Here is a 26,240-nt window from a genome sequence, read left to right as displayed (position 1 = left end):
CATTTTGTGAAACGTAACGTTTTCTATAAGCATACAAAGTTCAAAAACATAAAAATTTCCAAAAGTGTCCACAATTTTGGCCACCACTGTATATAATAGTGCTATAATATATTAAAAAAATTTTCAGTGTGTTTTATCTTTATAGTCAGCAATAATAATAAAATAAATCTGAATGTCATATATTGAAAAATTTCATTTTTTCTTTTCCACAGAAGCTGTTGAGAGGGGTATGCTATATCAGTTGCTGAAAAACAAAACAAGCAAGTAGATTAGCTTACGTGATTTGAAGGAACAACTTGTATTATATTATGTAATTGTTCCAAGAGTATGGGAAGCATTATTATACTGTCCTGCACCAGTCATATTCTGAATGTTATTTTTATAGAAGCAGAATAAAATCACATATTGTCTTTAAAAAGAGCTTTTCTTAATTTCTTTGGATGGTACAATAGCCTTTTTTAAATCATTTAAAACAAGTGATGAAAATAATTTTTTTGGGTGTTTTATCTTATGCTGATTTTAATGTTTTGTAATTAACCAGAATTATCATATTCATTTTATTCTGTACCGTGCAACTGATAAGTAAATTCTGAAGGGTGGATACCATTTATTTAAAAGGGAATTAATGAATTTGTTTTTGATTAGTTAATTTATTTAAATTAAATAAAATTCTAAATATTTCAACAAAAAGATTTGTTTTATATTTTTCTTTTCATTTTAACATATTTTCAGTGGGCATATACAGTACAAAGTCCACAATCCGGACTCGTCGGGACTTAGGCGATTCCGGATTAGGGCTTTTTCCGGATTATAGATCATAAATTTAAATCTGGTAAGATGGCATGCAGAAATTATACAATTAAAAATATGAAACCATAATTTGTGAAATAAAGAGCAATTATGATCTAAAAGGTATCAAAATTTACAAAAAAAAAAGCTTAATATTTATTTGTTTACTTTATTAAACATTTCTTTCAATGTAAGTTGTTTAAGTTGCTTTGTTTTGTGTGCTAAACACGCATGCGTAAAGCATACAAAAAAAAAAAAAAAAGTTTGTAGCTTTGAGGTCCGGATTACGGACTTTGTACTGTATTTCTTGGCTAATAATCATTTTGAATTTTTAAACTTGTTTTATGTGAAGTATTTATTATGTTCAAAATTTCTCTGAGGTCCTGGGAAATGCAAAAGAGAAAGAACATCTACACCATTTCAAATTAAATTCTTATTGTGAAAGAGTTACCTCTCTGAGGGAGAATGAAAATGTGATATAAGAAGTGTGACACACACACACACACACACACACACAAAAAAAAAAAAAAAAAAAAAAAAAACAAGACTAAGTGTAGCTTGAAAAAAAAAAGCGGAGTTGGCAACAACTGTTTTGGTGACATCATCCCACACATCTCTATCCGTGTGGCCAGTTTCGACTTAACCGATCACACCAGTTGAGAGTACTGTGTCATTGAGTGAACACGTGCAACTGCATTCTGCCGGAAAAAATGTCTAATGTAAAAACTGAACAGCGAATCAACATCAAGTTTCATGTGAAACTTAAGAAATCAGCCACAGAAACATTTCAAATGTTAACTGAGGCTGATGGAGATGAAATTTTATCTCGTGTGCGTGTGTTTGAATGACGTAAGTGGTTTTCAGGGAGAAAGCACGCATGTCAAAATCGAAATTCAAGGCAATGCTAATTGTCTTCTTCAACATGAATGGAATTGTAATGATTGAGTGGTTTCTCAGTAATCAGACTGTTAATCAACACTACTACACTGAAGTATTAAAAAGACTTCATGAAAAAATCAGGGGGAAAAGGACACAGTTGTGATGGATGGCTGTTGCACCAGGACAGTGCACCCGCTCACACAGCCCTATCTATCAAGCAATTTCTGACCAACAAAAACATTACTGTGATCGGGCGTCCTCCTTATTCACCTAATTTGGCTCCATGCGACTCTTTTTTTTTTTTTTTTTTTTTTTTTTTTTATTTCCTAAACTTAAATCTTGCTTAAAAAGGAAGCCATTTTACCTCAGTTGAAGAGGTTCAGGCAAAAACGGAGAATCTCCTGAAGGGCCTTCCAAAAACCTCGTTCCTGAATTGTTACTAGTAACGGCAGCACCAAATGCAGAAGTGTATGAATGCTGAAGGAGACTACTTAGAAGGTGATAATGTCACAGGGAACTGATTCTGTAAGTACAATGATTTATTGGACCAGTCTCTTTTATTGTGTGTGTGTGTTTTGTGTATCACACCTCATAGTATTCCCACTTATTTGGAAAATCCTATGTGTTAAAATAAGGGTAAATAGTAGTGTAGATTAATATTCTTCTTAGATATAAAAGCTCATGATTTAAGCTATAATTAATAATGTAGAAATACAGCTCCTAAAAAAAGTTGGATGTTCCAGTGACTTTGCTGCAGATGGTAAACCATTTAGCACCGAAAATCTAATTTTATTGCGAAAACTTAATTTCTGAAATAATAAAATTAGTACCCAATTTGAATTCTTTTATTATAACTATCAATGTTGTCCTGTGGAAAAATAGACAGTTCCCTCCATACTTTTAAATGCTACCAATAGAGATTAGTACCAACCTAAATGAATATTAGAAGTATGTTAAATCTAGGAGCTTTAGTGTTTTTGTCAAGTTTATTTTTAATTTAGTCTCTGATCATATCATATATACTATTTATTTTTGCAATATTAGAAATTGAAAAAGAACTTTTATTTGCTTTCGACTGTTTATTATAGAATTGCATTCTAATTGCATTTACAGTGAGTCATTCACCCAGGTAAATTTTTTAATAATTTCCTTGTATAAAATCAAAAATATTAAACCTTCTAAAAATATAAGGTATAATATTGAGACTGCTTTTATGAAAGATATGTAATTGATAAGCTACAAATCAGATGGTAGGTCCATCAGAAAAGCTCCTTTGGAAAATTATACTTTCCTGAAGACATTGAAAACATTACTAAATAGTTATTCTATTTAGTAGTGTTTTCAAAGTTGTAATTGCATATATATGCTAAATTAGTAAATACTATAGTTGTAATTGCATCTATATGCTAAATTAGTAAATAGAATTTAGTAGCTGCAGGGACTGAATAGGCAGCAAAAAGTCTAGTGCTAAGCCTGTACAGTAATGAATGAAGAAGTAGTAAGCTTGTTAAAAATCAAATGCATAGATAATAGTAAAATGCAGTGTAAAAATCAGTAGGCAATATGTACAAAGGTATATACGACATGAGCGACAAAAACATACTAAGTAGATTATACACAAATGCTAATTTACCAAGAGAATATTAAGAAATGTATGAATGATGTATACAAGGAAATTATTTGAATGAGCGGAATCATTGAAGATATCTTCAAATATGTCGACTAATCTGTAAAATTTAACCAAGCTAGTTGGGGCATTAAGGATTTCAGACATTTGATTTTCATTATCCATGATCGAATAGTCTGTGAATACACTATTGATTTCATTAATAAGCTCGAAAAGATCAGAAAATGCCCTAGAACAGTTTTTCTTTGGAATTTAATTATTCCTTCTGCTTGAGTTTAACATTACGTGAAAAAGATAGTAAAGTAAAAAATATTTTAATTCAATTTGAATAAAACAGAATATTATAAATAGAACAGACTGCAAAATCTTATTTTGACTAAATTATATAAAATGGTATGACTCTGAATGAATTTTCCAGTTGCGTTTTAGCTAACTTAATAGGTAAATAAATTGCTATTAATAATTTGTACTTAGTGGAACAATGGCCTATTTATTGTTCCATTTTATGCTAATGCAGCTGTTTATATGAAAATTGAATCTAGGAAAGGAATTATGATTTATATATGAATTAGAAATGAAAAAGACGACAAAATTAATCAGGACTTATATATGTTTTTATAAATATATGTAATTATCTGGGAAGTTGCACTTACGCAAAATGTATTCGCACAGCATAGGCAGGGGGAAATCCATTCTCGTGACTGGATATGCTTTTCGATGACAACACAAATAAAATCTGTTATAAAAATGTAACAAAATTTGAAAAAAAAAAAAGAATTTTAAGGAATCGGACAGTATTTTTTACTCTTTCATTGAATTGTAAAATATGTATTTTACGGCTTCTTTAAACTTTAATAAATCGTTTTAAGAGCAGCTTAGACAGCAAATTCACTTGAATGGTAATTTTGAAAGCTAGAATGTGTCCAGAACATGATGATTAACTTATAATACCACGTCCCTTTTGTAAGTTAAAATGAATTTTTACTAATAACCTAGGTGCTATTTTTCAATAAACGGAATTAAATTGCTAATACTTCCCCAATAAATGATATTAGTCTTCTTTGTGTTCCTTTCTTCTGAAAGCACTAATAATTGTGTCACTTAAGAAGGAAAAAAGTGTTGTTTTAAAACTTCTAAAAGTTCATGTAAGTTTTGCTAACGTTGTCTAAATGTCTAGCTTTTGATGCAGTGTCCCAGTACGTATATTTTTATTCAGGAAAGATTTACACTCGTTACAAAAAATAAGTATACAAGCCTTTTAACTTCCGTAGTACAAAAAATTAAGGGGATATTTAATTTTAGAATTTGCACCTTTTAGTGTCATTTTCAACTTGCCGCGGAGGAACAATTAATTAAATTAGAAAAACTCTACATTTGAACCTGAGGAACAGTTCAAATGTAGTGCAGCAAAGAATGTATAAAATTTAACACGCTGGACGTAAAAGTCATTTGGTGCTCACATCATATTTTTTTTATAATGTATTTTCATGCACAACATAATTACTGATTAATGCATAGGCCATGGTACACTTTTATATCGTGTGCATATATTCAAATACCAAACAATTTAAAATGTGTTTGCAGGACAAAATTCAGAAGCCTTTTAGTCCTTGGATGTTTGGTAGTGGGTTATGTTGTCGGAAGCTATTTTCTTTGGACTTTTTGTCTTGGCCAATTTTTTTTCATTTCCAAAAGTGGGTAAAGAGTAAGTAGTTACCTGAAGCGCAGCTGCGAAAATCATTTCTTACATAAATTAATAGTAAAATTTGGAGTTCAATTAAAAGTAATTTCTCATGACTGTCAAGTCAAATTTTTGAGAAATGTACACAGGTCTTCGCATAAAGTATTTTAAGATGTTCCCTTCTTGACCACAGTTATATATAGCAGTGCATGTAGATAGTAATAGAATTAAAATTATTCTCAGTTTTGGAATAAATTATTATTAAAGGCGGGTGCTGTAGTTACATCTAAGTCTATGGAAAGCACGCAGAGCAAAAGGAAAGTTGCTGATCAAGTAAAGAAAGGAAAAAATCTGATATTTGATATAACGAGAGATGTAGACGAGGATGAGAAGTTTAAGAAAGTTCGAAAATTTTAAAGAAGGTAACAAAAATTCAGAGGCAAAAACAACTTATGTGAGTAGATGTCACAACCACTCGAGTAAAAGGCCAAGTCAGCTTCAAGAAGGACAATGAAAGGCAAAAGGCCCAGAAAACTACAATCCCAGAGAGAATGCAATGGTGTTGTAACAAGTGGACAGCTGCATCTGCGATGGAAATGAATGCTTGACTATGAAGAAGTGTGCTGAAAATTAAAAAGATCCTGCGACTATGAAAGGAAGAAGGTCAGGCAAGATGGTGGAAGCTAATGGTACAAAAACATTTTCCCAAGAATAGCACTCACTTTTTCCTACACAAATTCATCATTGCATTCAAATACTATAAATGACATTGGAACAGTACACGTGTGACAAAAATTGCAAGTGTAAAACATTTGTAAAGATAAGCATTGTAAAGAACTGATGGCGACAAGAGAAAAGGAGAAAAAAAAAACTTTTATTGGAATCACAAGTTTTCAACATTTCAAGATAGTCATCTCCCATAACTTTGTAGTTTTATAGCCACCGTGATCCCCTGACCTCACTCCGATGGATTTCTGGTTCTAGGGTATCTGAAATCTAAGGTGTACACATCAAACCCACAAGATCTGTCAGAACTGAAAGATGCCATAAAAATATAAAGTTATACAGCCATAAAAATATTATTTATGATCATCATTGTTATCAACAATTTCCCACATGCAAAGGTGAGCACGTTAAAAACTTTTAATTCCAATAAAAGTTATTTTTTTCCCTCTCCTCTCTTCTGCTGTTATTGATCTTTTATAATGTTTGTGATTCTTTGCAAATGTCTTAAGCCAGCAATTTCCGTCCCAACGCCATTATAGTTTTGCAATGTGCAGGGGAAAAATAGGCATTGCCATTCAAAGTTTTTTCACTGAAAAAGAAGGTAACATAAGATTTCTAATGTTTTAAATCATCATTTTTATTGGTTGAGCAGATAGACCACTAGATATATATATATGGGGAGTCTTTTTATGCCCACCCTGTATAACTTTAAAACTTGGAATCGTTCACTCCTTTTTAATTCTCCCATTCTCATGCAATTCATACTGTAGTGAGTTTCACACATTCGCTTATTCTATTTAGAGAAGAGAGACGGGGCTTACTAGGCTTTAAAAAATGACAAGCAAGCCCGTTAAGTAGCAAAACAATGCAAGTTTCTAGCAGTACCAAGGAGATATGAAGAGAATGCCAAGAAAGTAACGAACAAAGAGTCAAAATCTCTGCTGTAAGTCCATTAAAAGTTAATTATTTCTAAACTTTATTTACTCATTTTCTAATTTCTTTATTTAGTGATCCATTTGAAAACATGATTAAAGTACCTAAGTATATTAGCAAAATTGCCAAAAGTGTTGATACTTCGATGAATGGATAGTAAAGAAAGTATATTTAACAAGCATTTAGATACTGCATTTTGTACATACAACATTTAAGGCTAGAAAAAAAGAAAATCTGAAAGCTTTCAGATTTTATATCATGCCCAAAAGAGCACTTTTTTTCACATTTTGTGTGCTACTTTTATTTATTAAATATGTTTTTTGCACTTAAACCACATAAAATTCAATTCAACAGCAATATCACAAAATATTTAAAAACAGCATATCTTTAGAATTTCCGATGCACAGTCGAGCGCTGGAGATAAAAATATTTTTTTTCCCTGTACAGTGTTGCGCCATGACTTGTTTTGAAATCATTGAGTTTGTTAATCAAAAATTCGTTAGTTTTACAAAATTTGAAATTAAAAAATTCAGGCTTCTAAGTGCACATGTTGGAGGACTATGTTGTAATGTTCTCCTTCTCTGAAGAACACTTTGTCACCCACTCTAAAAGAAGGGACAGAGAACCCCTCTTCTCGCCTTGGCCGGAAGAGGGGAGTGGATTTTCCCCCTGGTTGCAGGGGGGAGTAAGAAAGAGATGGAGATGTGGAAGAGGAAAGAGCGGACACTGGTTTGCGCGCTCTAGTGAAAATGTATTTTAAAGTTCTTCTAAATTGTAATGTGTACATAGTTGTATATAAAGATAAATATTTAGCCTAGAACAGGTCTTGTTTATTTGACGGAGATACGACTATGGCACAATTGGTGGCAGGATTTTAAAAGGCCCACTAGTCAAGCGAAGAAGTGATGCTTGAATTCGACACAGTTGAGTAGAATCTTCCTGATTCTATGAGGTTTGCAGTTTTGAACGAATCATCCTGATTGAGTGAAGTTTTGACAGCACCCTCGTGATTCTGTGGAGTTTAGAAATCAGCTCAAGTTCTGGTGTTGATCTACATAAGTTGACGGAACCAAAATCATCCTGATTCCAGTTTCTTTGTTTGATCTAAGTGATATTTTAGAGAAAAGGCACGGTTCTGCACGAGTTTTCATCATCAAAAATCATCCTGATTTCTGAGTTGTTGTGATCATACCAGTTTCTTCGTTTGATCTAAGTGATATTTTAGAGAACTGCCACGGTTCTGCACAACACGTTTTCTTTATCAGAAATCATCCTGATTTTTATATTATAACGTTAAAGTTCCATGTTGTGAAGGAAGAGTCAGCACGTTCTACAGAAGTTGATCACATAAATTCTGTGTTGATGGGAATCTTGTGACTCTGAAGATCATATAGAATAGGTATAGTATCAGTGAATCTTCACCTAACAAGTCATCAAACAGGGTAAGTACCTTGATTTTTACATTAAGGCAGTGACATATCCTAAGTAGTTAATTTTGTTAAAAGTTGATACATTGTCTTCCTTGATATGCATTTTAACTCGTATATATGTGTATGTTATGGTGTTAGTTTATAATGATTTTTCATAACAATTTGCATAATTGTTGAAATAATAGGTAGAAATTCAGTAGCATAGAAAATAATGAAAGGTCTTTTTACTGTTGTTATTCGTTTGTCCTGTTTTAACATTTTTTAATGTAACATCCAACAAAAATTAATTATGTTTGGAGTTAATGTATATTGATTTTATTGTTATTTAACAGTATAAGAATTAGTGACTTTTTTTTTTTTAATGTATGAGAAAACACATCAGCACTACTGTAGTTGTGATAACTGAGATTTATTAAATTAAGTACATTTGAAATTTATTTAATTGGATTGTTATTGATGGTGGGCTTATTGTGTACGAATTGTTATTGAATTACTTATTGTTTTTATTAGTATGTACTCGTAAAAACTTACTAAAACTAAATTCATTAATGCTGTGAATGTAGCCATAGTGTGTATTAGATTTTAATAATATTAAGGAAATTTCAAGCGTTTTGAAAATTGTAGTTCTGAGTATACTGAATTCTTGTTATGTTAAGAATCAGATCGTGTTATGATGTTTGTAAAATCACTGTGCATTAATGGTTGCTACTAATAATGTTAATCTCATTGCTACTTATAATGCATTGTATTTTTGATTAGTGTTTGAAAATTCGAAGTACAGACTTTGGTTAAAATGCCTTTCTTCGAAAAAGGAAAAAAGATTGACTTATACAGTCAAAAGTCGTTAATTCGGACACCCATAATCTGGAACTCAAAGCTATAAACTTTCTGCGCATGCGTCACGATGACGCAGATCATTTACGGCTGCGAATATGCGTGTGCGCATGCACATAATACGTTTACGCATGTGCGTTTAATGTATTACGAATGGTATAAGCTAAGCTAAAATGATCTAATTCAGTTAATGTTGCAGATTGCGTTGTTTCTTAATCTTCGAATTGGATCCGGCTTATTATTTTTTACAGACTGTTAGAGCAATTTTATAAAAGTAAGCTTGAACTTTCGATTATGTCAAATAGAATTTCCGATATATATTTACTTATATGTAAAGGATCTACAAAGCAAAAGTATGTTTGGAAGTTTACTAAACAAAAAGTGGAATTGCTGCAAAAAATGGATAAAAGCATGTCCTTCGTTTCTCTAACCATTCTGAAATCTGTTTATCAATTTCACGCTGCTCTGTGGTGTGTGGGGGGGGGACGCCACGGCGCGCAATGAATTGGAAGTTGATCTGTCAGCACTATCCTTATCTTCAGGGCAGATGTTTTTATTTTATTTGGCTTATAATTCCTTACCAAATGTAGTATTTCATATCGATGTACTCCGTCTTTGATATGATTTAAAACAAGTTCCTCGTCATTATAATTCGCTTCCGATAGCGAAGAAAGTAACACAGAGGTTATTGAAAACGAAAAAATTTCGATTGCCAAATTAGTCGGTATTCTCGACACAGCAATTATAGGACTCGAACAGCGGAACTTTGTAACTGAACAAGAAATTATATCTGTTTATAGAATTAAAGAGAAAGTATTATCACATAAAACGAAGCAACTTAAACAACTTACATTGAAAGAAATGCTTAATAAAGTAAACAAATAAATATTAAACTTTTTTTTGCAAATTTTGATACCCTTTAGATCATAATTGTTTTTATTTCATAAATTACGGTTTCATATTTTTAATTTTATAATTTCTGCATGCCATCTTACCAGATTTAAACTGATGATCTATAATCCGGAATCGCCGAAGTCCCGGCGAGTCCGGATTAATGACTTTTGACTGTATATCTGGCAGATGAAACAAGCTCCACTCTTTCCTCTATATTTGGCAGGGGGAAGAACTCAGTGCATATTACTTCATTTAGGTGCCAGTAATCTATACAGGGGCTCGAGTCTTTCTCGAGCACCTCCACTAGAATCATACGGGAAGTGTAGTCCGATTTCCCTACTTCGATTATGTACAAATCTAGCATCCTCTGAATCTCCATTTTCAAAATTTCCATTTGCCTTGGGGATGCTTTATAGGGTCTGGATCTAACTGGTTTGTTGCTTATTAATTAAATGTCATGCACTACTAATTCTGTTATTCCCGGCTCTTTGGAGAAATTCTTAGAAAATCTCGTAACTGTACATGGCGAGGTTCCAGCCGATCTTCTAAGCTGCTAGATTGGATGATGTCTTCGAAATCGTAAATGTTAAGATTTGGATCTAGATACAGAAAATCTACCTCTTGATCCACACACTCTTCATTCTTACTTTCAGATGGGTTGTGACATATTTACATGATAAATAAGAGACTTCTTATTTATCATGTAATATTTAATCTATACAGGTGCTCGAGAAAGACTCGAGCCCCTGTATAGATTACTGGCACCTAAATGAAGTAATATGCACTGAGTTCTTCCCCCTGCCAAATATAGAGGAAAGAGTGGAGCTTGTTTCATCTGCCAGATATACAGTCAAAAGTCATTAATCCGGACTCGCCGGGACTTCGGCGATTCCGGATTATAGATCATCAGTTTAAATCTGGTAAGATGGCATGCAGAAATTATAAAATTAAAAATATGAAACCGTAATTTATGAAATAAAAACAATTATGATCTAAAGGGTATCAAAATTTGCAAAAAAAAGTTTAATATTTATTTGTTTACTTTATTAAACATTTCTTTCAATGTAAGTTGTTTAAGTTGCTTCGTTTTTTATGTGATAATACATTCTCTTTAATTCTATAAACAGACATAATTTCTCGTTCAGTTACAAAGTTCCGCTGTTCAAGTCCTATAATTGTTGTGTCTACCGACTAATTTGTCAATCGAAATTTTTTCGTTTTCAATAACCTCTGTCACTTTCTTCGCTATTGGAAGCGAATTATAATGACGAGGAATTTGATTTAAATCATATCAAAGACGGAGTACATCGAGATGAAATACTACATTTAGTAAGGAAGCCAAATAAAATAAAAACATCTGCCCTGAAGATAAGGATAGTGCTGACAAATCAACTTCCAATTCATTGCGCGCTGTGGCGTTAAAGATAAACAAAGGATATGCCTTTATCCACTTTTTGTTTAATGAACTTCGAAACATACTTTCGCTAAATATATATCAGAAATTCTATTTGACATAATCGAAAGTTCAAGCTTACTTTTATAAAATTGCTCTAACAGTCTGCAAAAAATAATAAGCCGGATCCAATTCGAAGATTAAGGAACAACACAATCTGCAACATTAACTGAAATAGATAATTTTAGCTTAGCTTATACCGTCCGTTATACATTAAACGCACACTCGTAAACGTATTTTGCGCACGCGCATAAGCATGTTCGCAGCCGTAAAGGTCTTGCTGCGCCTTTACGGCTGCGTCAACACGACGCATGCGCAGAAAGTTTGTAGCTTCAAGATCCGGATTATAGATCATTCCGGATTATGGGTGTCCGAATTAACAACTTTTTACTGTATAACAATTCTAGATTTGGCAAAGGGATACTATTAAATTCCTTTAAGGGCCCAAAGATTGGCTGCTTTTGTCTTGACATTTGGGACATATAGACCACTGCATATGCCATTTGGGTTGAAAAATGCTCCCTACTTTTTCAGTAAGTTGATAGCTGAGTTATTAAAAGGGTGTGAAGGCTTTGCTGTCCAGTATTTGGACGATGTTGCTATTTTTTCCAATACTTGGGAAGATCATATGCATTTAAATTGCATTTTGGGAAAAATAACTGCAGCAAATTTGACCATTAAAACATCAAAATGTTGTTTTGCTCAAAACTATGCAACGTATCTGGAGCACATCGTAGGACAGGGAATCAGACGACCGGCTGAGGCAAAGCAGTAGCTGATTATCCCACTCCAAAAACAAAAACTCAGATAAGGGCGTTTTTAGGTTAGGCAGGTTATTACAGCAGGTAAATTTCTGTTTTCAGTTATAGCTTCTCTACTCACAAATGCCTTAAAGGGTAAATTCTTTGGACAAAGAAATGCGAATACGCATTTATTCAGTTGAAGGAAAAATTAACGAAGGAACCTGTGCTACACGCACCAGATTTTAATAAAGAGTTTGTGGTGCAAACCGGTGCTTCCGATTTAGGGATGGGAGGAGTGTTAATACAAATGGATGAGAACAACACTGAAATCCCATCTTGTACTTAAGCAAGAAGTTTTCAGTGACGAAAGCTTAGTACAGTACAACTGAAAAAGAATGCGCATGTATAGTTTTTGCTGTAAAAAAACTGCATTATTATTTGGACGGTCCAAAATTTACTGTAATTACTGACCACAACCCCTTAAGTTTGGTTAAAAACTAATAAGTTCTAATCCCAGGCTAATCCGATGGGCTTTAGCCCTGCAACCGTATAAGTTCCAAGTTATTCATCGAGCTGGGAAGAGCCATAAAAATGCTGACAGCCTAAGCAGGTCTATAACTTTAAAAAAATGTATATACTTTAGCTTTAACTTGTATTTATCTCTGTATTCTTTTGTGAATTTTATGTATTTTAATTGTGTCACTGGCCTTGATGTAATATCATGGTACTTTTAGGTGATTTTTTTCTTATGTATGTGTGTAACTAATTCTTTATCTCAATTAAATATACTTATCCCTTCTTCGAAGGGGGAAGGAGCTGTAGCGTTCCCCTTCTCTGAAGAATACTTGGTCAGCCGCCCTAAAAGAAAGGACAGAGAACCCTCTTCTCGCCTTTGCCCAAAGAAGGGAGTGGATTTTTACCCCTGGTTGCAGGTGAGAGTAAGAAAGAGATGAAGGTGTGGAAGAGAAAAGAGCGGACGCTGGTTTGTGCACTCTACTGTAGTGAAAATATATTTTAAAGTTTTTTAAATTGTAATTTATACATAGTTGTATATAAAGATAAATATTTAGCCTAGAACAAGTCTTGTTTATTTGACAGAGATACAACTATGGTACAACATTTGATGGCTGTATGTACCGTTGTTTTGCATAATGTGAGAAACATTCATGCAGATTCGTCATTACTTTACAAGATATGTTTTAATTTTTTAAATTATTTTAATTTGTGTTTTCCTATTGTTCCTTGTTTCAACTTTACAACTCCCTACCAGAATCAGTTTTTAGAATTGTTGAATGCAAATGAGTTAGAAGTAGTATTCAAGAAATGTTCAACTTACTTCGAGAGAGAGAGTTAGGAATCCTGACTAGCACATGTTTACCTTTGGTCTAAGTCTCTTTAGAAGCTTGGCCGTATATTATGTGCCTTTTGATATTCACCGGCTAGTTAAGGGCTAACTACGTTAGATTTGTGTTAGCTTCAGCTAAGTTTCTTAGTTCTTATTTTGATTACAAGCATGAGTGGAGGCTTTGTTGTTAGCCCAAAGAAAGGGGCCGACTATTCATCTGATTTTGAGTGAAATAAAAGTTAGTTAACCCTAGTTTTCACGGTTTCTGTTAGTAGAATAAGAGGAACTCTACAACTTTCTTTAATAAGTACATGGCAATAATATTTAGTGACAGCAGTTTGAAAAGTGCATCAACACAGAAAGTGATACCACGCAAAATGCCATTTTAAGACTAATAGCCTTAATAACACTGCCTAGGCTATTCATAATAGTCTTGCAATGTTATTATTAAGGCTATTAGTCTTTGGGTCTAACGTCCCTTTGGTCTAAAAATCTGCAGTGGCAGCAAAATTGGTAATAAGAGCTAGTATTTTTTAACAGATTATTAATGTTCCTGAAATAAATCCTGAGATATGCTAGAATTGTATGAAACTTACATTTCGGAACATTCTTTTCAGTTACACAAAGAATAGTCCTCCTAAATCACTCATTATTCTGTACTACAATTGTTATGATGAAACGCAAGAGCTGGCTTCAGAGCATGCTCTCAAAACCTGGGTCTAGAATCTTGGATGCAGCAATTCACGCTATACTTTCATAAAAACGAAGAAACTGCCTGTTGTAGGACCATGAAAGAATACTGCCTTGCTTTAGTGATGAAAAATCATTAGTCCCAGCCACCCAGGTGATATAGTGGTTAACGGAGCCTACTGCGGTACCGAAGGGCCTGGATGTTTGTATAGTGTTTTTGCGGCATGGAGACACTCTTAACTATATGGCAAGCCGGAAGTCCTCTCCTGTGGTTTGGTGGTAGGGGGGAGGGTGGGAAACCCTAGGTTCACCTCCTGGAGTGCTCTCCCTCAAAACTGGGGCGGAAGCAGAAGTTCAACCTCCCTGAGGCTCTGAGAACTAGCCTAGGCAAGACAATATCATCATTAGCCCAGATTTCATTTTTCACATTTTCTGAAGCCTCTTCTATAAATATGCCTTTTAAACAAGTAATCCTATGGTATAAAAGGTATGGCAAGAAATTTCTAAAGATATTTGAACTGCATAAAACTTAAAGAAGATTTATATCATTTTTCTTATAATTCAGAAATAATTTACCCAACATTACAGAATTAAGATTCTTTCATGATCACAATGTAATTTCCAAATGTCTCTAAAAACTATTTAATTATTTCAAAGAAGGTTTAACAGCATTAGGGCTAAACTTCAAAGCTCTGCAAATTTTTATTATATAAATACAATGAATGTGATACAAAACTGCTGCAGATTTCAATAACTGAACAATCTCTTATGATATAATTTGCATTGCATTAACAAATATTTCCTGACAACAACTAGAAAATAGGAAATGTAAGAAAAGAGAAATCGCTCTGGAAAACAGTTAAAGTTAAAATGCATTATGAAAGAATTAGTAATTTGTATCCCAGTTAGTAGTTTATCTGGTTAGCAGGAATTAAAAAGAGAAAACCCACTTCCTCTAGAACAGAATAACATTTCTGTAATTGACATGTTGACATTCATAAGTAATTTCACACAGAATCAAATAAACACTCCATAAATCTTTCATAAATTTATATTTCTTTGCAAAAGCATACATATCAGACTTTTCTTAATTAGCAACATTGATATATAAAGGCAGTGTTATTTCATCCAATGCTTCATACTATTTCAAATTCAGTAACATTCACAAAGATATTAAATAAGCTTTATTTTAAAATCTAAAAGCATAAAAAGTTACACATTATATAAAATTAGTCTACAAGTTATTAGTCACTTAAATTATTCATTACATAATGCACTTCAAGCTCAAATTTAAGGTATAGCACATGTGTGACAATATCGTTATTATCAGTCAAGTTATTTCCTTAATTTAAAACTAACCTTTAAATTTCAATAAAGAAATCAAACTTGTATAATTACAGTCATCTCACCTATGTGATGATTAACTGTTCTGGCTGAGTATCAGTAATGCAAGACTCTGTATTTTAAGAGAAATACCTTACATGCCTGAAAATCTTATTTGATGTTTTGAAGTATTTTATAAGGGAGAAGAGCTTTCATATAAAAAAGGCCTTCCTACATGTCAGTTTGATATACTAAAGATATTCTGGAAAATACATGGTTAAAATGATAAATGGTCCAAGATAAAATTTAGGAAATGCATTTTCTTTTAACACTGAAATTAGAGAAGAATAAGGAGCAAATTACTTTAATATCTCATATTAGAAAACGTGTATATCCTTAGATACAGTCACATGATCTATGTTTCCAGAATACTTATTGCTCCCATACTTTCTTTATATTCACTATATTTATATTTGGCATGTAAATTGATGAAAACATCCAAATGATTTGCTCTGGGTTTATCTTCATCTGTAATATTGTTACTGTTTAGAAGTGTAAAAAAGGTTCCAAATTTTTGGTTAATTTCTTTTTCTTTTTTTCTCCCTCAACTGGCATGTTTATTAAAGTTTATATGAACTGTTAACAAACAAAAATATTAATCTGAAAATTTCAGAGTGTTTAGTTATTCTTTGTTTTGAAACTGCAGATGGCAATAATTTGTAAAGAAATTTAAAACAGAATCCTAAGTTTTAAACCTTTCATTTTGAAAACACGTAAAATGTTATTTTTATACACACAAAATTATGAATTTTAAGATTCCAACAGTATACAATAAGATGTTGTAAGCCTTATAATTATGAACTGCATTCTGTGAACTGTTTTGATGTTAGTTTTAGGTTATGAGTCGCCTACTTTAGCTATTGTTTATTTTAGTTACTATTCCTAGTGACATCAGTATCAGTGGTTGATATGATTCAGAAAGATGAGGGGAAAAAAAAAAAAAAAAATTGGCAAAGAAGATAGAAAGGCTAAAAGGAAAAGCTGTGTTTAACATGGATGTGCAGCTGGCAATATTATAAAAAGAATATTTGCATCCTTTCTCATTTAATAAAAAAAAAAAAAAAAAAATAAATAAATAAATAAATAAATAAAAAAATAAATAAATAAAACTAATATTTATTTATTTTTCTCATTTTGAACTATTAAAAACATTGTAACCTCGACATCATTTGAGATTACAAAAAATATTACCAACATAAGTCTTATATTTAAAAATACACATATATACGTAAGAAAATGAAATAATTGATATTTTCATTTTAAACTACTACAAACGCACTCAGCTGATCAATGTTTATGTTTATGAGTAAATGACACATTGGTTGGTTATTTTAATTTAAAGCATTACTCAATTCATTACAGAATCAAAAGCTTACTAGTATTTTTTTTTTTATAAATGTTAAATTGCACATAAAAACTGAATAGATTTTCAAGTGGGCATATTAAAATAACAAGACATTTTTTATTTCATATTTTACTTTATATTAAAATAGTATTTTAAATTAGAATTGAGAAAAATAGAAATAAGTCATACAACATCAATTATCATATTTAATACGTAGTTTAATTACAGCACTTTAAAATTTTAAGTAATAACATCTACACAAAATTCTTTACAAAAATTATTATTTCCAGTTTGAAAAACTGCTCCAAATGATGTCAATGCAGTATTATGCCACAACAAATTGTTATTCTCTTGTCACATATTTGACATTTCATCCCCCCCCCCAAAAAATGAAAGATCAAGCAGCCAGAAAAGTATTAAAACTGGAGGCAACCTACAGGTTATCCTATATTGCTGGTGTTATTTTTATCTTTCAAAGGCATTTGAGGAAACGTGCTAATTTTATTTAACAATGAAAGTCACAATTTATTAAGTCTTGTTGCTTTGAGAAATATGAAAATATTTCTTTTGCACAGATAAATGATATATTAAAATATGAAAGATGCATATTGTTTAAAAACTGATCACTTAAAATGACTCTTTTTCCTTCCATTGTAGAAAAATTTGTCATGGTGACTAAACATTACTACAGGGAAGAAATACTGCATAACACAGAAAAAATTACAACAAGCATTTACAAACACTCCTAAAATTAAAAATCTTTGCAGAATACTTAGTTACTAAGGCTGCTCTGTGTGGCACAAATTCAAATAATATTCTGAAGTTTCAAAACATTAACATATTAAAAGTATTATCAACAATTTAATGCAAATTATTTAATAACCCTGATATTAATCTGATGAAATAATTAGACAAAATAACATAAACCGAAGAAGAAGAAAACATAGCTTTAACTAAGAAAAATTAAAATTTATTCTTCTATTATTAGAAAATCATAAACCCAAAAATTTAAAAATAATGCCTTACTTATTTTTCCTGCAGTCGTGGACATCACTAAAGGAGTGTAATAAAAAAGTCTTTTGGGCAAAAAAAAATTTGCAAGGAATGTTAAAGTTTGAAAAAAAAAATGTGGAATGTGCGAGCATTATAAAAATCTACATGTTGCACTATTTTAAAAATGCTTAGAAACATGATGTTAAGCATCTAATGGTGAAGGTGAAACGACTGCATTTACAAAACTTTTTGTTTTACAAAGTCACAAGTGAACAAAGCTTGTCTATTGAATGCAAAATTTGCAGATATTTTAGTTCTATACATAAACTAATGCATATTTAATAAAATGTTTGTTAAATTAGAAATATGAGGAAAAAAACTATTTTATACAAAGAGTACCTAATGATAATCTCTCATAATGGTAACTATTGAGCATGTCAGTTTATTACATAATTGAACACTTTTTTAAAATAAAAATAATTAATAGAAAGCATAATTTGAGGTAGACACAGGCAAAAAAGTATTAATTTGAAGAAAAGTTTGTCAGACAAAAAATTATTAACGAATGAAAATAAATCTAAAAACATTTACTATGATTATACTAATAAATAACCAGATTAACAACAAATAAATTAAAACAAACTGAAAACATGAGCTACATAAAGATTTCTAAACACAAGTTTCTGTGTATGAATTAATATAATTGGCTAAATAAAATGAAAATTTATCTGAAAGTTATTTCTCTACATACTTTCTTTCATTTGTTGAAAAAAATTTAAGATATTAAGAATGCTCATTACTTAACATTTTAAGCAGCAAGACAGCTTTTAATCAACAGTGAAATTTATTATTACTTAATACATATCATTATTTAAAATATAGGGTGTTTGCAAAGTCCCTGAATAAATTTATCCTATTACTGTGAGCCCTCTGTAAGAGGTAGTGCTTCAGATTTTAATGGTGTTATTGCACGTATATAAAAATCTACATGTTACACTATTTTAATAATTTCTTTTTGTTAACGTACACATAATGTGTATGGAGGATTTGGGGATCCAAAAATCCTAATGTTACATGGGTGTTGAAGGGAGACAGCCTAAAACTGAATATTTGGTGTGGGATGCTACATAATATTTTAGGACCATTTTTCGTCAATGAACAAACTATAACAGCCACAGTTTTTCTCGATACATTGATTAATTACATTTGTCTACAGTTGGTAAGCTGTCAACCAGATGTCATTTTGTCCCATGCCAAGGTTGTGCAACTTGCGTTAGTCGTTACAAAAAACTTTTAACCTTGCTTGTGAAAGTATGACCACTACCAAAGGTATAAGTTGTTCCATTCCCAAAAAACAAGCTGTTAAAACTGTTTAGAGATTTTGTGGACCAATGTATTTTATTTTCATTAATCATCTAAATACTGTTTTAGTGATGGGAAGGTTATAAAAACTAATGAGAATAATGTAAATAATTATATAAATCTAGCTAATAAATGTTGTTTAAATACAGCTCTTTATGATATGATCCAAACTGCCATGCTGCTTAGAGGGTTAAGAAAATGTGCATATTAAAATTTCAAAAGATTTCGGTATTCTGTAACATTTTCTTGAAGCAAAATTTATTTTTAAAATGCTAAATGCAAATATACGGTTTATCTACAGAAATAAATTTATATCAAATTATGATTTTATTTTGCATGCAGAAAAGTTTTTTCATGCCTAGAAAATAAACAGGCATTGTCAAAAAGATAAACACATGCCTTTCCCCCCCAAAAAAAAATGCTCAGAAGTATCTAAATACCATTTGCTTCAATATCAGCTTTCAAGAGGGATTGTAAAAGTTATAATCATATTGGGCTGCTAAAATATCTTACTTCTCTTGATTGTTTTCTTTGGGCTACAGAGATATACGAGTGGACAAAATGACACTCATTTGAACTCTTAATATCTTGCAGAGCCGTATGGTCCAACCCGTGGCTTGTAGGCTACAGATGGCCCTCTTATTCATTTTTGTTGGCCCTTGCCCTTCTTACTGGACAAAAAATATTAATGAAATATTTGGAAAAAATATACATATATATACTCTTCTTACTGCATTTGTGCGAAACAGGCCATGTAAAACAGTCATTAGGATACAAATTAGCTGGCAGTGTTCAGTAAAATTAAAGGAAATGCCATCAGCACAGCAATTCAGGACAGAAAGACAAATGCTAAGCATTTTTTTCCCTGTTGTGTTACAGGACATACAAGAAAGAAGATTTATTGCTATTGGCAATGCTGTCCATCAGATGGTAGTTTCTTTGATTCCCAGAGATAGCAGCACCTTAAATATTCATTTCTTCAAATTTCACTTTCATTTAGTGCTACCTAAAACAGTGGATCTTAAGAAATGGCATGTCGAAGACGAGATATGACCAGTTTCAGACTAAGTGGAAAAAAAAAAAGATTACTTTTTTATTGAACATAATGGAAAGCCACACTGTGTTATCTGTTCTCAAGTCTTAAGGGTTTCAATGGAGAATAATGTGAATAGACATTATACCAGCCTTGAGCAAATCAGTATATGAGTAATACCAGGAAGTGCCAAGAGTTGTGTGTTTAATAAGAGACTGAAACTTACTAGACAGAAGAATATCTTTCAGCAGCCATCAAACACTGTTGGTTTGAAGGCATCTTATGAGGTAGAACAAGTTAAAAGTCTTTTAGAGATAGTAAGCTCATTAAAAGCTGTGACATAGAAATGGCATCTTCATTTAAAGAAAAGATGGCTAAAAGTTTCGAAACAGTGTTCTCGTCTCATCAGACAGCAAGCAGAAGAATTAATTAAATGGGCAGTGAAGTTTCAGGTACTCTCAAGGGAATTTTGGAAATATGCGGATTTTATTTTCAAGTTTTAACTGAGAGCACAGATACAGGTGACATCAGCTAGCTATTTTTACATCAGTTAGAACAATAAACAAAGAATTTGAAATTCATGAACTGCTGGAATTAAAATCATTAAGAAACCAGCACCAAAGTTAATGATGTATTCAATGCATTGGCTAATGTCATTTCTAAATATGGAGGTTTGGAGAAGTGCTCTGACACTGCAACAGATGGAGCTAAATGAATAGCTATAGAATTGGGATAGTAGGGCTGTGTGAAATAAAAAGGCATACACTGGTTGTTTCTCCAATGCATTATCCACCAGGAATTTCTCTGCAGAAAAAATATAAGGCTCAGCAAAACATGAAAGCTACTGAAAGAAAAACTGGAAGAAAAATGGAGAAAAAAAAAAATGGAAGAAATTTTTGATTTTAAATAATCTTGTTTTCTTGATAGATTTAACAGCCCTTCTAAATTATTTAAACCTAAAACTACAAGGCAGAAAACAAAATGCTTCCCACCTTTATGAACATACATAAATTTGTGGATTGACTTCCACAAAAAATTTGATGCAATGTAAATTAAAGGCAAATAATACAGCACACTTCCCATCTTGTAAGCAATTGAAAGAAGAAACTACAATCGAGTCTGAGACTGATTTACTGAAGTACAGTGGCCATTGTTAAATTTGCATCACAAAAGCACAACTATCACATTGATATTTTGATTATGAAATAAAGTAATATGTTAAATTAGTAAATTATATGTAATTTGCTTTCATTCTTTAATATTTCTGGCCCTCGCTTTCCTGTATAAAAGTTTGACTGGCCTCGGGTAACTAAAGGTTGGACCATACTGTATGTAGAGTATATAAGTTTCTTGTGATTAAAGCAAATCCATAATTTAATATTTTAAATGAAATGAATGTTAGAGAAAAATATCCTGGAGTTTTCTAAGGCAAATAAAATTATATTTATAATCTGAGCACACTAATCTTGTTTATTCAATTAGATATTTTAATACTTTTCCTAAAATACATGTCATTTCATGACGGCAGGAAGAAGTTTAACTATGATAACTAATGTTACTCATTCAAAACAGCTGAAATTACAAATTTTGGGGGATTGTTTTCAAAAGGCAGTAATAAGAAAATACTGCTAAGTACATTTAATACTGCAATGCAGTTCTAATAATCTAGAAGATCATGAAAAGATATGCTGATATAAAATCGTATAGGACAAATGTCATTCTCGTATTTTTTATTTATTATAATTATCATTATTAGAAATATTTTGATTTTATAGAAATATGCATCATAAAAAATGATTCTTATACTTTAAACCCAAATTCAAGTTCAAAACATGCAGAGAATCTCTCAGAAAGAGATATGGTAAAATACTAATCAGAATCAAAATATTTAAATTTCACTGATTTTAGATTAAAAGTATCAACCTAAAATTAAAAATATTTTAGATTTAGCTTAAAAAATTATCAAAGTAAACAATCATTCATACATTTTATGAAATTTCTCTGTATAACAATTTTATTCTTTATATACCAATAGATTTATTTCAATCATGACTTAATTCTATTCATTGTACATACATATGTATTATCACAGATAATTATGAATTTAAATCTTAGGCTATAGCAATCAACTAATTTACATTTCATACATATTCTTTCCCCTTCTTGCTAAGAGATTTACGAAATGAACAACAAAATCAAAAATATACAAGATAAAACTTTAAAAAAAAAAAAAAAGACACACTATAATCCATAAAATTCACCGGTATATTAAACACTACAATAACTCAAAAGTAAAAAAAAAAAAAAAAATCCAGAATTTTTTTTTTTTTTTTTCAAATGCTAAAAAATTTTAAAACCCAAGTAGAGTTTCTGTTTTGGAAACTAATTACCTTAACAATTACTAAAATATTTCTACTTGGAAATAGGTTAATAAAAGGAGTAAGGAGCTGAACAACAGAAAAAAAAAAAAAAAAAAAAAAAAAAAAAAAAAAAAAATCATTTTTTTATAAGTAACATTAGCAATGAAAGCTAATTGGAAATATTAATCATTTGAATCAAATATAATCTTAACTCTGCAGTGCTTACCTCTCAAGCTAAATTTCATGAAACTCCAAAAACCACAATTAAAAGAGCTAAATGAATGACACATTCTTTGGTTTATGCTAAAGACTTATCTGCAAAGCATAAAGGGTCAGAAGTGTTTTGTATATATATATATATATATATATATATACTGATTAGTAAATGATTATCACCAAATACTATAAAAATACAAGATCAAATACTCAAAAGTAATATTTAATTTACAACTGAACTGTTGATAAAACTGAAGCTTAACCATATATATATATATATATCCAAAGATAAATCTTTTTTTATACTTAGGACTGCATTTGAAACCATTTGACAAAGATTTAGAAATGAAATACAACACTGTAAAACATATTAAAGCAGACATAAAAAACATATGTTAAGTAAATATTCAAAACCTTGTACACTAAAAGTGAGATAACAGTAGATCTACAATTTTGTTTACGGAAAATTGTATAATGCTGCATAAATTAAAAAAATCCTTTATTATTAAAATTATTACAGAAAGGTAAATAGATCCAAACTTTAAATTTGGCCATGTACAGATTTAAAGTAAATTAGAAGAAGAGAGAGAAGCGGTACAATTAACTCAATAGTTATTTGATGATTTGAAAGGATAAGACTTTCGTTTAGCTTAGTTGTTAAAGGAAAACTACAAGGTGATTTTCCTTCCCCACAAAAAAAAAAAAAAAAAAAAAAAAAAAAAAAAACACAGTCTCATTACGTTTTTCTGTTTTTGAACACATTAGAAACTTTACCTGCACAACAGAACTATTACTATTACTAATATCACCTTAACAAGTACTCCAAATCAAAACTATACTAAGAGCATACCAATAAAGTTTAATTTTTGGAAAGTCAAAATGCAGTTTTTAAGTCTTCAGTTAAATCTGTAATTACTTCTTGATTTACAGGAAATATTTACTCACAATTACACAATTTAAATATAATTATATTCGTTGAGATGTTTGAACATTTGGACGAAAATAGCTTCATGAATTATTGCAAATAGAAATATATCCGTGATTTTTTAAGGATTAGTTTTCATTCGGTGTTTTCATGAACATTACCTTTTCTTATAAAAACAGAACTATGTTCATAAAAAGTTTTTATAAGAGTTTAGTCCTAAAAAGCAAATGAGGTAAGCACAGCAAAAATTCCACATGTCTGTAATATTAAAGTGCCCACAGTGCTCCCATAAGTATTTTATAGCAATCACTAAAAAGTTTTAACAATCACAACATGGTTCATCTGCTCTTTTTTCTGGTGCAGTATAATGAAAAAGGAATGTTTCACCAGATATAGTCACAGCAATAATTTCACTCATTTTAATAAAATTTCAGAAAATAATTTAAAAAAAAGTGCTACTATGTTACCCCCCAAAAGTGCTAAAATTAACAAAAATAAAGAAAGATTAAATTTATCATTTTTAACTAAGCTTTTGGTTAATTTTTTAAGTGTGACTGAAGTTTTTTTTTTCCCACTATAATGCATAATTAAGTAAACACAGACATAGCAATAAAAAGGTCATATACATATTTTTTAAAAAAACCAGGAAAATAAAAACTTTCTACAGCATTTTCTCCCTCCTTTGCATATTTTACATTAGAAAAATTTACGAGTATGCAGATGAGAAATTTATTCAAACTTACAGAATAATCAAAAATGACTTAACATATCTCATCTATAAGTAATTACTGTGAGCTCAATAAATAACTTTCATTAAGGAAAAATTGTATTTCAGAGTACGCTTTTAGAAATAACAATTGCTTAAATACCTTGAAAATAATGAAGGTATTAAATAACAAATGATTTTTTAGACAGCTGACATTTAATTATTAAATTTTTAAATAGATGATTATTAATTTTTATGAAATAAGTGGTGACTAGTTTAGATATTTCTATAGATCAGTAAGTACAATACTATCTTTTCGTCTAAAAAAGAAGGTACTAGACTTCACAATTCATTTGATATATATTTTAAGAATTATTCTCGCTCTATTAATGGTCTAACAAAACTACACTTAATAGAAGCAGAAGATTTTAGAAACCTTACAACTATCATAAAAATAAATATATTTACACTATTTTACAATTGTTAAAAGGATAGTCTTAAAGCAGCTAAAAATATTTACCCTCCAAAAATTTCATTAAAATTGTTATATATCAGAGTATTGCAGCATTTGGAAAGAGAAGCACTGCTTTACAGGATAATGAAAATGAAACTTACACGAGTATTTATGTGCAAAAATGTGCTTGTAAACTGTTTATAAAGACTTTAGATAGGAAAACACTAGAATTGTAAAAAATGAATCATTTAAATTTATATTCTTCAAACCTAATGACCTCTCAAATGAGATTTGTGCCAAATGGTATCACATTATTACTAGCTTACTTATAATTTATTCATGAGAAAAGAAAATTTTTTTTTTTTTTTTTTTTCATAAAAAGAAAAAAGCTTCTAGAAAATACGTTAGATATTTTCAATTTTTCCAAAAAATAATGCCGTAAGCAAAAATTTCACTTTTATCACATTTTGCTTTTTGTAGAAAACAATTTTAAATGTAATGTATATTATATAATTTTTTTTCACGAGTCAAAAATTTACAGCAATACACTTTGGGAAAAGGTAAACTTTCAAAATATTAATACCTATTTTTTCATTAGCATATACAGCTCTTGAACTTGCATCTCTAGCATGCATATACTAAATGTGCAAGTATAAAAAATACTTTAAGATCACAAGTTGTTATTTATATTACATTTAGCTTTGCATAGACTGAAGAAATTCTATAATGGTTCATTCACTAGTAATTCACTGTTCATGAAATATTTATAGAAAACTAAAAAAACAAATGGAAGGGAGGGAACTTAAAGTTGGAGATTTGTACTTGTAATCTAACTAAGCTTTTCATACATTACATACAGCCTGAGATTCATGAAATTTCGCCAACAATGTACAAATGTCACTATGTATGAAAATCTAAAACTAATTAATTTTTTTAACTCCATTACTGTTTTCTAATTCCTTTTGGCACTGGATTTCATTAGATTGTGCTTGTGATTCAGTATTCTCAGAAATATTCGGTACATATCCATTGCCTTTAACAAAACCGTTTGCTTTTGAACAACCATTCAGAAAAGCCTTAGAACCTAAACTGTGGCCATTTGTAACTGAATAGCCATTTCTGAAAGTTAGTGAAGTTTCTTCTTTTTCTAAATGTGCAGTCTTCGAGTCTTCAGAAAGAGAATGTTTCTTCTTGCGATATGCATTCCTGTAGAAATCGGCAAAGAGGAACCAAAACAAAACTGCATGGAATCCAATCCAATACATGAAGCCACTGGGATAGTCACAGTTGATAAATAGAAGTTGAAATGAATGAGTAAATATCAACACAAACTGAACCTGCAAAAACAAGCATAAATTACATGGGTTGTGCTGCCACAAAATCTATACATAATATGCATCGTTGAAAGAAACTGCAACAGCTGCGTAAAAAATTACATT

At 30.8% G+C, this 26,240-nt stretch overlaps 2 protein-coding genes across 3 annotated transcripts in view; one reads left to right on the top strand and one right to left on the bottom strand.

The window, feature by feature from the left end:
* Positions 1-1,334, top strand: part of LOC118198050 (uncharacterized) — a 106,724-nt gene extending 105,390 nt beyond the window's left edge. For both annotated transcript variants that reach the window (XM_085827491.1, XM_085827492.1), the window contains exon 12: positions 213-1,334. In XM_085827491.1, coding sequence (XP_085683617.1) covers positions 213-268 — 56 coding nt within the window. In that variant the 3' untranslated portion in view covers positions 269-1,334. The remainder of the gene's footprint in view (positions 1-212) is intronic.
* A 13,726-nt stretch (positions 1,335-15,060) lies between these two features.
* LOC118183439 (very long chain fatty acid elongase 7-like) overlaps positions 15,061-26,240 on the bottom strand; it is a 31,078-nt gene continuing 19,898 nt past the window's right edge. Inside the window, exon 7 of the mRNA XM_035352973.2 lies at positions 15,061-26,138. Within this exon, the coding sequence (XP_035208864.1) occupies positions 25,722-26,138 (417 nt within the window). The 3' untranslated portion in view covers positions 15,061-25,721. The remainder of the gene's footprint in view (positions 26,139-26,240) is intronic.

Source organism: Stegodyphus dumicola, chromosome 12 (genome assembly GCF_044657685.1).
Source record: "Stegodyphus dumicola isolate Sdum_Otavi_A_Nest chromosome 12, ASM4465768v1".
Lineage (NCBI taxonomy): Eukaryota > Metazoa > Arthropoda > Arachnida > Araneae > Eresidae > Stegodyphus > Stegodyphus dumicola.
Note: the sequence above shows the minus strand (reverse complement) of the source record. Positions and strands in the feature narration are given on the sequence as shown.